Below are 15,616 nucleotides of genomic sequence, written 5' to 3' on the forward strand. Positions count from 1 at the left end.
TTAAATGGCTTAAATTATTTAGGTTTGATTTTTTTTTACCCTTGCCAAGCACTAGATGGCAGCAGATCCTTGTTTGCTTCTGTTTCATTTAATTGGGAGTCAATAGAATTGAATGGATATAGTCAAAGACAATGAAAATACGGTTTTATTGTAGTAATTATTGCATACATTAAGCATATGAACTGTTTCCCAAAGAGCAGTTTAATTTTGATAGAAACAAACCCTTCATGCTGCAATCCTGCCTGTGCTTACTTGGGAATAGATCCTACTGAATGCTACACAGGACCTAATTGTTCATAGACATGCATGATTTAATTTAATCAAGCTCTTTATAATACAACAATCATAAAACAGAATCAAAGACCTAGCTAGTCAAATACTCTTGTTCTCTCAGTGGTCAGTTAGATCTCTGTGGCAAACCTCAAGCAGGACACTGATGCAATAGCATCCTTCACGCTGCTTATGTTTTCTATTGACTGATATTCATAGGAAAGCTGTCTTTAACGTTAGTATATAGTCATGATGTCTTGTTTTCCATCTCAGTTAGTGGCCATCAATAAATTGTCAGTAATTTCTATAAACTAATTGTGTACTGTATTGTGTGAAGGTGGACTTTTTGAATATTAATAGCTACTTAATTTAATGTATTCTCAAAGTGTCACAAAAGTAATTTTGTGTTTTCATCAGTATATGAGATTCCTTCTGGCCAATACCTGCAGGAATTTTATGGACACCTAAACATTGTGTATGATCTTTGCTGGTCAAAGGATAATCAACATCTGCTTACTGCATCCTCAGATGGCACTGCAAGGTCAGTAAAACTGGCTTTGTCATATTAAAATTGAGGGAATTCTGCTTCCGCTAGAATCAACCCTAGCCTCTGCAGTTTCAGTGTAAGGATTTATTTCTTCTTCGTGGTCTCTGCGAATCATACAAATGGGTTTCACTGCGCCTGCGCAGTGCTGCTCGGAATCTTCTGGAATCACTGGGCAAAGTTTACTTTGCAACATATAGAAACTTTTTGGCGGTAACTCCGCCCACCCGTTATAAGGCCCCTGCCTTCCCGCTCTTTCCCCAGTTCCTTTTTTCCGCCGCGCTAGCTGCTTCAGGGAACTTTGCTCTTGCTTCGGTTATTGGATCACTGGCTATTGACTTTGGACCGTTCTTGACCATTCTCTTTGACCACTGCCCCCATTGTACTTCGACTTCGGACTGCTTTTGACTTCGTCTTCGTCTCCTCGCCATCTCTCCGGAACGATGTCACCTCCTTTTAAAAAGTGTGATGTCTGCGGGGGCAAACTCCTGGTCCAAGACCCTCACTCTTCATGTCTTCTTTGTCTTGGCGACGACCACGACATGAAATCCTGCCCGCTCTGCAAATCTATGACGTCGCAGGCATTTAAGAACCGTGAATCCCGCCTGACGTCGGCGATTGCCCAGGGTAAGGTCCAGGGGGAGACTTCCCGTCCAGTTTCGGCTCCTTCCCTCCCGGCTGCCGCTCCCGCCTTGGCCCCGCGCGAGAGTCCTACAAGCGCTGCTTCGGCTCCTCCGGCGCTATCAACCCCTGCCAAAGTGGACCGTGGCTCCCACAAGCCCAGTGCCACCACCAAGTCATCTTCCGTGGTCAGCGGCCCAGACAGGTCCAGTACCACCACCAAACCCTCAAAGAGCCCCTGCCCACTGTCGGGGACCGAGGGTTCAACGGCTTCGACTTCGGTTGCTGGCTCTGCCTCCAAGGTCGGGACCGACCGCTCAGCCTTGGCTCCGTCCCATAAGCCCAAACACTCCAAAAAGGCTAAGGGAGGAGACCCCACCACTCCGACGGCAGCAGTTTCCACTCCGTCGACCTCTGCCCTGGCGGCCTCTGTGTCTTTAGCCGGCCCATCCCGGATGAGGGAACTCCAGGAGAACCCCTTCTTTCCTCCGGAGGCGCCCAGGCCCGTCAAAAAAGCTAGACATTCTGACTCCGCTTCTTCTGAGCCACCCAAGAAGAAGTCTCGCAAAGATTCCTCCAAGTCCTCCGACGGACACAGCCGCCGTAAGGATGCTGAGCCTCTTACTCCGCAGCATTCGGTACCAGCTCCGACCCTCCAGACTCCCACTCCGCGGCCACAGGGCTCTTCCGGGCGGGATGATGCCCCACGTCTAGCTCCACCTCGCTCCGAGCTGACCATCGCCGAGTTCGTCGGTTCAGATGATGAGGAACTCGTTCCGCCTCAGCGTTCCCCGATGGTTGTCCACTCCCCGATCTCGGTACCATGTCCGGAGACCGTACCGTCCGAGGATGTCGCCCATGAGGACCTCGATGTCTTCTATGATTTGGAGGTAGACCGTTATTATATGGCTGTCCCGCGGGAGACGGCTCTCCGCAAGTTTGATGAAGGTTGCCGTCATCGGGCCCCAAGGGACAAGGCCACGGTGGTCACCTCCAAGCCCTCCACCGCAGCAGCTAAGCCTTCCTCATCAAGGCTTGAGCTTGGATCACGCTCTCACGGGCCCGGCCGGGACCGTCCCGAACTGGAGCACCTGGTGATCCATTCCGACACCGAGTCGGACCTTGTGCCGATACCGTCGCCGACTTCACCTGTCTTGCCCTCTGATGATGACCTGTCGCCGCAGGACTCTCCACAGGTCATGCACCACCCCGAGCCAGCGTCTCCTACTGACGATCGCCGATCCTTCAGTGAGCACGTCATCAAAATGTCCAGGGCTCTGGACATTGAGCTGGCTTACCCTAAGGAGGCGGCCCGAGATCCGGTGGAACAAAGGGTCCATGGTCGGGTTCCAACCCCACCCTGCATCCCTCTCCTTCCAGCCCTGGAGACCATCATCAAGCGGTCCTGGGATAGCCCGGCGACCCTAGTCAGCACTTCGCGAAAGGTGGAAACCCTCTACCGCGTTTCGCCGACATCCTGTCCATGGCTGTCTACCCATCCGAGGCAGAATTCAGCCATTGTAGAGGGCTCGCAGCTTGCCTCCACCCACAAGCAGGCCACCTCTCCAGTGGACCGGGAGGCTCGCAAGATCGACGGATTGGCAAAAAAAGCCTATTCAGCTTCTTGCTTAGCTGTCAAGGCCACTAACTACACTGCATGTATGGGGGCCTACGTGCAGTCCTTGATGGAGACCATCTCCCCCCTGATCCCCGAGGTCCCGGATGATGTCCAGAGAAAACTGGTTGAAGTCAGAGATGAGGCCCATTCCATAGGGGGATGGCTCATCACCGTGTGCCGCAACATCACTGACTGTGTGGGAAGGGCGATGTCGGCGTCAATGGCACTCCGCCGGCACGCCTGGCTGAGGGGCACAGATCTCACTCCTGGAGTCAAGTCGGCTATTGAAGAGATGCCTCTGGATGAGTCTGGGCTCTTCAACACCGACACCGACGACTGTCTTAATTGTAAATTTAAGATGAAGGCAGCCGCGAGGAAACATGGCATGTCATCCTCGGTGTCAGCCCCGTTTCGCAAGAGGCAGCGCCCGTGGCAATCCCAAGGCCAGTCCTACAGGCCATTTGGCCAGGACCGCCAATTCCATCAGCAGGGCGCCCAACGATCTAGGCACGCGTCCCAGTCATCATCCTCCCCTGGCCGACGGAATTTTCCTACCCGGCACCGAAAGCCCCGCCGGCAGGACGGTGATCAGGGTAAGAAAAGAGACTGATGGGGTCTAGCGCGCTTCGTCTCCTCTTCCCCATTTTTTCTGGACATTCTCAGGCCATTTGCTACCACCTGGGCCTCCATCACAACGGACTCGTGGGTACTCGACATCGTCCGTAGGGGATATGCCCTCGAGTTCCAAGAACTCCCCAAGACCGGAGTTTTTATGTCCACCCCCCCCTCGGACACCCTTCTCGATGAAGTGCGCACTTTGCTTAGCAAGGGGGCAATCTCCCCTTTACCGCCCGACCAATATTCCAGGGCCTTTTTCTCCAGGTACTTTACGGTACCGAAATCGGATGGAGGCATCAGACCCATCCTGGACTTGAGGGATCTGAATTTCTGTCTTGACTACCGGCGTTTCCGAATGGTAACCCTAGCTTCCATTCTTCCTTTGCTTCATCAGGGCCTCTGGTTCGCAACGATCGACCTGAAGGACGCTTATTTCCACATCGGGATTCGGGAGTCCCACCGGAGATTCCTCGCTTTCGCCGTCGGTCCCGTTTCTTACCACTACAACGTGCTTCCCTTCGGTTTGGCCACGGCGCCCAGAGTTTTCACGAAGTGCATGGCACCGGTGGTAGCTTATCTCCATCAAAGAGGCCTCATGGTTTTTCCATACCTAGACGATTGGCTGTTCGCCGCCGAGTCCCGACAAGAACTGCAGGAAGCGGTCTCATTTGCCTTGTACCTCCTGGACTCCCTGGGACTGGTCGTCAACCGAGAAAAGTCCCACTTCACACCCACCAGACAGGTCAAATTCATCAGGGCCATCATCGACTCCGAAAGAAGCTCTGCCTTTCTCCCTCCAGACCGTTTCCAGGCCCTGGCTGCATCTCTCAAGCCTTTCATCTCCTACAGAAGGGTGAGGGCCAGGGACGTCCAGGTCGCCCTGGGTCACATGGCATCGACAACGTCTGTCACGCCTTGGGCACGACTTCGCCTCCGGCCGCTACAGTCCTGGTTCCTCTCGGTCTTCTCCCCGATGGAGGACCCCCCGTCCAAATGGCTCACGGTACCGAGACCGGTGGCCGCCTCCCTAAGATGGTGGTTGGACTGCCGCAACGTGTGCACCGGAATGCCCTTCCATCAGCCTCAGCCCCAACTGACTCTGACAACAGATGCTTCCCTGGAGGGATGGGGCGCCCACCTGCTCGATCTGGTCGTCAAGGACAAGTGGTCTGCCCAGGACAGGCTTCTCCACATCAACGCTCTTGAGATGCTGGCAGTGGAAAAGGCATTGAGGTCGTTCGAATCCGCTGTCACAGGAAAGGTGGTCCTCCTGAGGACGGACAACACCACTGTCATGTACTACATCAACAAACAAGGAGGTACCAGATCCAGGACCCTGCTCAACCTCACTGTGCGCATCTGGGACTGGTGCATCCAACGGCAGGTCCTCCTCCAGGCGATTCATCTCCCCGGAGAGGACAACGAGTTGGCCGATCGCCTCAGCAGATCTGCGTCGGTATGCCACGAGTGGAGGCTCCATCCCGAGACGGTCAGCGACCTCTTCGACCGGTGGGGAACTCCCCAGATCGACCTCTTCGCGACCAGATGGAACAGCCACTGTCCCCAGTTCTGCTCCAGGAGACGAATGGACGGATCCCTCGGAGACGCCTTCGCCTTCCTTTGGACGGGAGAGCTCCTCTACGCCTTCCCTCCGTTCCCTCTCATCATCAGGGTGGTGTCCAAGATGACAGCGGACCGTTCACAAGCGATCCTGATCACCCCGTGGTGGCCGAGACAGCCCTGGTTCGCATCCCTTCTCCACCGCTCCAGAGGATGCTTTCTCCGCCTCGATCCCCGCCCGGACCTGCTGTCGATCCAGGACGGACGGATTCTCCATCCCGACATCGAGAGTCTACCGCTGGTGGCCTGGAAGATCCAGCCCTGACTGCCCTGCCGGAGGCAGTGAGGACGGTGATCCTGGCTGCGAGGAAACCTTCCACCCAGCGGTCCTACACCCTGAAATGGAGGAGGTTTAGCCTCTTCCTTGATCGGAAAGGCTTGTCTCCTGCTCAGGTGTCCACTCCAGTGGTGCTGGAGTTTTTGATGGCGCTTTTGGATGAGGGGCTGTGCCTCGCATCCATCAAGTGCTATTTGTCTGCCATTTGTGCTAAGTACCAATTCGGGGGGAGGGCTTCCTTTTTTAGGGATCCCTTGGTGAAGGGGTTCCTTAAGGGATGTGCCAACTTACATCCTCCCGTGTCGGTACCGGCGCCGGCTTGGAGCTTGGAGGCGGTACTGTCCGCACTCCAATCCAAGCCCTTTGAACTGATGGCCACGGCGGACTTGAGACTACTGACTTCGAAAACCGCCTTTCTTGTGGCCATCACTTCTGCCCGCCGTGCGGGCGAACTCTGTGCCTTGCGGAGGGACCAGCCCTTCCTGAGGTTTCACAAAGACAAAGTGGTCCTGCGGACAGACATTACTTTCTTGCCTAAGGTTGTGTCTGCTTTCCACATGTGCCAGGACATTGTGTTGCCGACCCTCGCTTCCAATCCGACTTCGGATGCGGAGCGGAGCCTGCACTCTCTTGATGTCAGGAGAGCACTGGCGTTTTACCTGGACAGAACTGCTGCCTCCAGTCGGTCCGAGAGACTTTTTCAATGCTACTCGGAACCGAAAAAGGGGTTGCCTGTGTCTGCGCAGAGGTTTTCCAAATGGGTGGCCGGTACCATCCACCTCTGCTATGAACTCCTGGGCAAACCTCTCCCTGGCAGGGTTCGGTCCCACTCCACAAGGGCAGTGTCAGCATCCTCTGCATTCCTGTCGGGGATTCCCTTGGAGGATGTTTGCAAGGCTGCTGTTTGGTCCCAACCTCTGACTTTTATCAAACATTATAGGTTGGACACCAGAGCCATTCGAGACGCAGCTTTCGGGAGGGCTGTGTTGGTTTCAGGGTTGCACTGACTGCACTACTGATGGTTATTTTCAGCATTTGTGTGTATATAATACCCTTGCACTTACATTCTGTTGAATGTTGGTTTGCACAATTTCAAGGGGATGGGTCTTGCACGACCTTATCTCCCCTCCTCAGGTTTAGCAATGTCATTGCTATGTTGGTTTGTGCAGTAACAAAAAAGACTGACTTCTTTTATGGTTCAAGGTGTTTATTGTTATAATAAATGTACCTTTGTTTTACCATAGCTTTGGTTTCAGGACACTCCCTCCGCCGCATACCTAAGCTTGTCAGTCTAAACCCATTTGTATGATTCGCAGAGACCACGAAGAAGAAGGACAGGTTGCTTACCTGTAACAGTATTTCTTCGAGTGGTCATCTGCGAATACATACAAATCCCACCCGTCCGTCCCCTCAGTGTCCTGCTCTTATTGGCTCTTTCCATCGCCTGCTTGGCGGAAAAATTGCGGAACTGGGGAAAGAGCGGGAAGGCAGGGGCCTTATAACGGGTGGGCGGAGTTACCGCCAAAAAGTTTCTATATGTTGCAAAGTAAACTTTGCCCAGTGATTCCAGAAGATTCCGAGCAGCACTGCGCAGGCGCAGTGAAACCCATTTGTATGTATTCGCAGATGACCACTCGAAGAAATACTGTTACAGGTAAGCAACCTGTCCTTACTGGTATTCATTTTACTTGCACTCCCTAAATTAAAGTCCCTTCCTACTTTAAATAAATACAGTATGGAGTGTTGTTTTTTAATAGCTGTATGTCTGATAGTTTGCTTTTCTGTGGTGGGTCTCCTTTGAGGAGAAACAAACAAAAATGTAAGCCCTTCCCTGCCTTACAGTGTTTTTACAAAAATAATAATACTAACAGTGTGGTTTTTCTCCCAGTGTTAGGGTTAAGCATCTGGTGGATCTGCCACTGTGGGGTCTTTTAATATACTCACTATATTTGTTGTTTTCAATGTGGATGCTCTTAAATCTATCTATCTATCTATCTATCTATCTATCTATCTATCTATCTATCTATCTATCTACTTACATATGTTTAAATGATGTGAACTTTTATTGATTTTAACTTTTGTAAGCCATCTTGAAAGCTAGGGATGGGAAAATGGAGTATGAATAAATAATAATGATAAATCCACTCTTGATTTTAGTGTAGCTCTTCTTGTAGCTACTCCAAATTGATCAGGAGGTCCACTGTTACTGAACCTCTGGAGTGATAGGGTCCAGCACTAGAAGAGCCTCTGTTCATCTCATACAGCTGTGGGAGGAGTGGCACTAAAATCAAAAGAGAATTCAGCAACTCCACAGTAGCCGACTATTGGCCACCCTGTCTGGGACTTTCATTTGAATGCTCTAGCACTGAATTTTGTCCCTTCACACAGCTAAGCACTTATTTGGTATAGCAGATAGAGTATAGGAAAGCGGAGGGCGGTGTTCAGATTTGCCTGGATTTAGATCCTGCTGGGCAAATCACTAATTTATATCATGGTGGGGATGAAATGAACAAGGTTGCTATGCAGCCTAAACTGCTTCAAGGAATGACGGGATACAAATATGATTGCATAAAGTACCTAAATAGGCATATTATCTTGTTTTATAATCATAAAAATATCTACATTGTCTCTACCATGAAGCATCGCGACATGAATATATTCTGCTTCTTGGGAAAGCATGCTATAAATTCTTTAGTGCAACTCAGTAATCTTTGATGACTTTAGCCTGTGTTTCCAAAGCTTTCTTTCTTGTAGAAAAGAGTGACATGTACATCTTCTTTGAATAAATCTTGCATGTTACCTTTCAGTACCTGGCAACTTGTTCCACAATCAGGGGGAACATGAAATTTAAGCAGTATCCCAGTGGGTGGTTTTTATACATTTTCATAATGGAAATCAAGACACAGTTAACTGCAAAAGTCTGGCAGACTGTATTTGTGTGTTACTTTCCAGATTGTGATCTCTTCCACATTCAGTTCCTTTAGTAGTGTTAATGTACTGCTGTTCTAAAAAGTGCTGTAAGTAGGATTAAAAACTGTAGTTCCATGTGGCATTTGTTATAGTGCTAGGTTTCCCATAAAAGTGCCCCAGTGCCAGTCTCTACAGGTCTGATATATATGTATTTTCTCATTTGTTCTGGAAAGTTATTGCAGCTATAGAAATTCCAACATAAAGCCTGTTCATTTTAGACTTGCTTTGATTTTCTTAATAAAAAGAACTTAAAAACGATCCCAGTAAGCATTTCCCTATAAATAGTCTTCTTCTTCTTGTGTGCCTTCAAGTTGTTTCTGACTTGTGGTGACCTTCAGATGAACCATCACAGGGTTTTCTGAGGCTGTGTGACACATCCAAAGCCACCCAGTGGGTTTCCATGGCTGAGCAGGGAATCGAACCCTGGTCTCCAGAGTCATAGTACAACGTCCAAATCACTGGATTTCATCTAGTCTTCTTCCCCAAAATTATTGTCAAGAGCAGAGTGATCCCAGACCTCACAAAAAAGCTAGTTCTGTGGCTTCTTATCATTCATTCAGATATAATCTCTTCCTTGCTGTAATGTAAAAAGAACTTTAATTCTGTGTACAGGAAGGGATGAGGCTATGGAGGAAAGGAGAGTTACAGTAGGGCAGATTCTAAAAGGCCTGGAGCCACCAATATTAGCGCATCCATGGCTGCTTTCCTTGAAATAGGTACTTACATGCCCAGGTACTTACATGCTTTCTCCATCCCAAGGCTGAATGTAGTACTTGCATATCTGCTCAGAGACAGAACACATGGGGAAGGAAATGAGCATCACAGTTCAGCTTTTCCCAATTGACTCATGCTCTGCATAAATTTCCCTTCTTTATGTCTCTTTCCCAAATTTGGCCATGTGCCACTTATGTTTGCCCCATTACTTTTTAGTTCAAAAACTTGAAATTAGAAATAATAAAGGAATTCAAGCATGCAGTTGCATCAGCAACACTTTACCACTTGATACTAGACATTTCAAAATGTCTAACATTTTAAATGTTTTTTTTTAAAGTCAACCAGAAATGAGGTTATCTGGATTCTTCCTAATAATGCACATAATATTTGTTCTGAAGATCTAGTTTGTATGGAAACAGTCTTTGAACGCACAGAAGTGATAGCTAGTACACATATGACTAGATGTTCAAAGGATGTATTGCACTGAATCAATGTATTGGTAAATTGTATTTTAAAATAGATTTCTTTATTGTTACTTGCTTCTAGAATGTGGAAAATAGAAATCCAGACTAGTTCAGTCATGAAGGTCTTTCCTCATCCTTCCTTTGTCTATACTGCTAAATACCACCCAACAGCTGAGTATATCATAGTGACAGGATGTTATGATGCGGTGATTAGAGTTTGGAATGCAAAGGTGAAGGAAATACATGGGCAGCTTCTACAAGAGTTTGATGGTCACAGAGGTTTTATCAATACATTATGTTTTGATGCAGAAGGTAAGTAGCAACAAACTATTTAAAGTGAAAACGCTGTATGTAGCAAATGATCTCATTTCAGCCTTATTGTAAATCTATGAGGTGCCATGTTAGTATTGTCATTATGTACAGCAACATAGGGGGGCACTTTTGGGTTTGGGCAAATGCTCAAGTGCCACGTTTTTTGTTTCAGTGAGAGGTTTTTTTGTTTTAATTTTTTAAAAAAACATAAAAATAAAAGCCACACATTGTGTGTGTTCAAGATATCTGTTCTGTGCAGCCTTTCTTCAAAACTGAAAGTGAACATTTGGTTTCTTTTTGTTTAGTAAAAAAAAAAAGCTTATATGGCAAGGGCCCCTCTGAAAATGTCCCTCATTGCAGGAAAATGGCACCCCCTGAAACTTTTGGGGAATGCTATTGGCCATTTTTAGGCAAACACACACACACACACACACACACACACACACACACCAATTTTGAAAAGTGAGTAGACAAGATTAGAAGAGAGTTCACTGATTTTACAAACATGTTTTAACCTTTCATTTTTCACATTGTTTGTGAAAGGTTTGTGTGTGTGTATATGTGTGTGCAAAAACTGGCTTTGCTATTGCCCCAGATGCTGAGGAAAAATGCCAGTCAGAGGGATTTTGTCAGGAGTTGGATAAAACAGGAAATCTCTAAATGAAAAGAGAAAAGGTATTTGGGGAAATGGATGTAGAAGGGGAAACAAATTTGACAACCGTATATACTCGACTATAGGTCAACCTCATGTATAAGTCGAGGGCAGGTTTTGGGGCCAAGATTATGGATTTTGCCATGACCCATGGATAAGTTTAGGGTAAAACTCAGCGGCATGTAACAAAGGACGTAAAGGATGACCTAAAGGAAAATGATGCTAGAGATCTTTAAAATTTTTGACAGGCATAACTGTTTGTGCTCATCCTAAAGGCTGGATCAGGGGTCGGCAACCCCCGGCCCGCGGGCCGGATCCGGCCCAGCGAGGCGGCAGGACTGGCCCCAGCCCGGTCCTGCCGCTGCCGCTGTTAAGGCCGCCGCCACTTAGGCTAATGCAGGCAGCTGGCCGCCAACCCACCTCCTCCTCCTCCTGGACAGCGCTGCCTTCCTCCTCCTCCCCAGCGCTGCTGCCACCGCCCACAGCAGGGCTTTCCCGCCCGCGTGTGGGGCTAGGACGGAGGAGCTCGTCCCCTTTGGCCAGCCAGCCATTGGCCAGCTGGCCAAAGGGGACGGGATCATCTTTCCTTGCGTGCGCGTGCAGGCTCCGCTTCCACACCCGAGTGCAGGCCTTCCCAAGGAGCCTTTGCATGGAGGAGGAGGAGGAGGAGGAGGAGGAGGAGGAGGTGGAAAGGTGAGTCATTTCAGGTCTGCCTTGGTTTTTTTTTTAATTAATTTTTAAAAATATAAAATACTTATTTTTGTTTTTTATTTCATTAATTTTTATTATTGCTTTTTTATTTTATTTCATTATTTTATTATTGCTTTTTTATTTTACTTCATTATTTTTCATTATTGCTTTTTATTTTATTACATTAATTTTATTATTAAATATATACACCCCTGCCTTGTTTTTTATTTATTTTTTTCATTATTTTTTATTATTAAATATATGCAAGTGCATTTTCTGTGTATTTATGGTGCTTTGAATGCTAACAATTTGCCTTTCTTGGACAATTATAGTGATGATGATGATAGTGATAGCAGCAAGCCTCTGAGGCACAGCCAATGTAAATTGCTGTGATTTTTACAAACTCATGCGTAGTGAAGAAAAACCACAGTCCCTTGACCAAGTACACACTTCTGAGAAGTACAGTTGAACCCGAGGGCAAATCACTTCTTGTGAGACCACCTTGACATGTTCAATATGCATAGCCATGTGAACCTTTCTGTCATCTGTCTAGGAATAATGCCCAAATGTCCTCCATTTTGATCATGCCTAAGAAACATGCATTTATATTAACATTTTTAAAAAATCATCATTTTTTCCGCATGTCCTCCATTTTTAAAAATGTGTCCTACATTAGAAAATGTTGTCCTATATTATTTAATTATTTATTTTTTGGCTCCCCCCTTCAGTTGTCTGGGGGACAGGAACCCGGCCCCTGGCTCAAAAAGGTTGCGTACCCCTGGGCTGGATGGATGAAATAGTAGAGGGGGTTGATGCTTCTTTTAGATGTTCCAAGAAGAGATTAAGCTCTCACCTTTCACCAAAGCATGGCTCCCTTTTTGATAAGTGTTAAAGTACAGTACTTACATTGACCCATGGATAAGTCAACCCAGGTTTTTTTGGGACAATTTTTTGACTAACATTTCTAGACTTATACATGAGTATATACAATAGATAGTCTTTTTAGAAACATTTACTACAATTAATTGTGTGCTTTGAATGTTAGAAATGCTCTTTCATCACAATAAGTGAACAAATTATTATTTTCTAGGATTTCACATGTTTTCTGGAGACAGCACAGGACTAGTAATTGTCTGGAACACTTATGTTAAAGAAGATTCTCAATCGCCAGTTCAACACTGGGGCATTGATAAGGTGTATTATTTGTTCTTAATAGATTTGTAATTTCTATACAGGCAATAGAGATTTAAGACTTAATGAAAAAATAGATATATTTAAAAATGAAAATTTTCAGAGTTAATATGTATTTGGCTGTATTTGGTTACACATTTGTTAATTTGTATTTGATATTAGTATTTTATTTGTAACATAGTTCGAAGCATCTCTGTCTTCATGGTTCACAGTTTGCTATCATCTAATTATCTTCACTTCACAACCTTTAAATGTTGCTTTGAAAATTTGATTTGGATTAGTACCCTGGCATTCTAAGATACAGTACTAGGATTTGAGAATCTAATGTACAGGGGTCCCTTCTTATCCATGGAGGTTCCATTCTACTCCCCCCCCCCCACCCAATGGATGGCAAAAACCATGGGACTTGAAGTCCCATGGTATTCAATGGCATCACACACATGCATAGCCATTCTCCCAAAGCCACATGCATGCATAGCCATTGAAATTATGGGGCTTGCTGTCTGAAGATGCTCAGATCCGCAGATGGCAAGCCTGCAGTTGGGGTGGGTGCACTGTATATTTCTTTGTAAATGTTGATACATTTAGAATGCCATAACTAAAAACCAGAAAATCTATTCCAGATTACAGTACAATCAATTGGTCATTGCCTAACCTCATAACCTCATTCAAATCACAGTGTATAAAATCTACAGAAAAAAAGAAGATTAAATCTCACTGACATCAATGTATTCATAGGCCCTGTTGTATTCATTGGAGCTTGGATACCTGATTTTCTCAGAATTAATTTTGTCAAAGTGGACTGAATAGATGGTAATATATGAATGCAGTAGCATAGTCATTGCTAGTTACAGAAAGTAGCTGAAAGGCTTATGACTAAGAAAGCATTTTAGTATTTGTTCTTGAAATACTGTGTATGCAGACTGACTGTTTTTCTAAAACACACATGTCCCTCAAAGCCCATCTGGTAGTAATGGCCTTAATTGTATTTTATAAGTTACTTCTACAGAACTACTTGTGGCCCTTTTCTCCCTAGGACACAGGGGGAGAACCTGTGACCCTTCAGATGTTTTGAGGCTATACTGCCATTCCTAACCATTACCCATGTTGGCTAGAGCTGATGCTGGTTGGACTCAAACAATTGTTGGAGGGACACAGTTTCCTGATATGTCCTAGGACACCTCAGTGATATTTATTCTTTCTTTGTTGAAAAGATGGTAAAATACTTTGCAGTGTTCCATATCTGTGATCTAAGACAGAACGTGTGTAAGAGAGATAATTTTTAATATTGCATTGTATGGATGTGATTTAAAGAGAATTTGTTTTTGTTTTAAATAAATAAATGAAAAAACTTAGTGAATATCCCTCACCACGTGCTGCTGAGAAAACTTGGCAATCATTGAATAAAAAGATACTCCCTCCTATCAACCAGTTACTGGTTAAGAAATACGAAGCAGAAATAAACAAAAGAATATAAGACTTTTGGGGTATGGTATTTGTTTATCAGTAACTTAGTGGCCAAATGTCTGGATAAAAATGGATTATTCAGGCTGATAAAAAACAAAAGCAATTGCTTAGAGCTCCAAAAGATTTTCCCTGAATTGACCAAATTGGGAATAAAATGATAAATATGATTCAGTCTAAGCAAATATCAAAATATGTCACCTTGCTTACGCAAACACTGCTAGGATCTGAGCTGACTGCAAGTGATAATAGTGGCCTTATGGTCAATAGTGTGATAAAAAGGTCAAAAGAGTATGTGTCTACTGTAAAAAAAAACCACATAAATTCCATTTTGGTACATTTAGAAAAGAAATTGAAAATGAAACTGCCTATGGTCCAAACCACACTGCAGAAATAATCCAGGTTGAGACTGCTTAACTGCCCTGGCTCAGTGCTAGGGAATCCTGGAAATTGTAATTTTTTGTGGCATCAGAGCTCTCTGACAGAGACAGCTAAATGTCTCACAGTTCAGGGTAATTAAAGCAGTTTCAAACTGGATTATTTCTACAGTGTGTTTTGGACCTCTGTTACACTGCTATTATACGTCTATGAGGCAACCAACCACACTTGGATTATTGGATATAGTTCTGATCACTATGCTTGGAAAAAGAAACTGTAGTGCTTAAGCAGTGCAGGAAAAAACAACTAAATTGATCAAGGAGCTGGAGTACACATATATGCACACACCTCTAGCATGTGAAAAGATGATAATGTGAAGTCGAAGGCTTTCATGGCCGGCATCCATAGTTTTTTGCGAGTATGTGGCCATGTTCTAGAAGAGGTTTCTGCAGTATCTGTGCCTGGCATCTTCAGAGAATGAAGATGCCAGCCAGAGATGCTAGCGAAATGTCAGGAATAAACTCTTTTAGATCATGGCCACATAGCTCGAGAAACCCACAAAAAACTAAAAATGATAATGTTTGGGGCTTTTTACTTTAAAAAAAGAGAATTAAATGGGGAGAGAGAAAGAGAGAGAGAGAATCTTAGCAATTATTGATGGTTTTGAAATGAATAGTGACTTATTTATCCCTCCGTCATAATTCTGTGACCTAGGGTCATCCAACAAAATGAAACGGTGTGGTAGGCAAAAGGAGATACAATATATCTTGAGACAACTCACAGTATGAGCACAGAGCCAGCCCTTGGCTTGTTTCTCTCCCAACAAGCCATTGAACAAATCTTGGATTAATTCTTTGCCTGTCAGGTGAGAAACTGGTAGCTTCCATTTCAATAGAGTTGGTAAAGTGACTCTGGGATTTAGTTTTAACTTTAAATGAACTATCCAAGATACTGAGCCCTATCCACCTACTCGGTGACTCACAAGCCACGTCTGAGAGGGACAAGCAAAGAATTGGCCCATTGCTAGGTTTCTACATTAGAAACATGGGCCACTGCAGGCTGAGTGATCCAAACAAGCTTTATCTCGTTGTCGCCTTGTTGTAAGCTTCCTTAAGTCCCATGTTGGGGGAAAGGTGGAATATTAAATAAATGAATACATAAGATGGAATGCTCTTGAATTCTGCCTTTTTGAGATGTCCAAATGCAGCTAATG

General features: G+C 45.5%; 1 protein-coding gene across 6 annotated transcripts in view; it reads left to right on the forward strand.

Moving 5' to 3' along the window:
- Positions 1–15,616, forward strand: part of AHI1 (Abelson helper integration site 1) — a 131,256-nt gene that overhangs the window by 25,373 nt on the left and 90,267 nt on the right. For all 6 annotated transcript variants that reach the window (XM_089530324.1, XM_089530320.1, XM_089530325.1 and 3 more), the window contains exons 12-14: positions 688–811; positions 9,799–10,028; positions 12,461–12,564. In XM_089530324.1, coding sequence (XP_089386450.1) covers positions 688–811; positions 9,799–10,028; positions 12,461–12,564 — 458 coding nt within the window. The remainder of the gene's footprint in view (positions 1–687; positions 812–9,798; positions 10,029–12,460; positions 12,565–15,616) is intronic.

This window comes from Sceloporus occidentalis, unplaced genomic scaffold (genome assembly GCF_023333645.1).
Source record: "Sceloporus occidentalis isolate IW3139 unplaced genomic scaffold, rSceOcc1.0.p SCAF_6, whole genome shotgun sequence".
Taxonomy (NCBI): domain Eukaryota; kingdom Metazoa; phylum Chordata; class Lepidosauria; order Squamata; family Phrynosomatidae; genus Sceloporus; species Sceloporus occidentalis.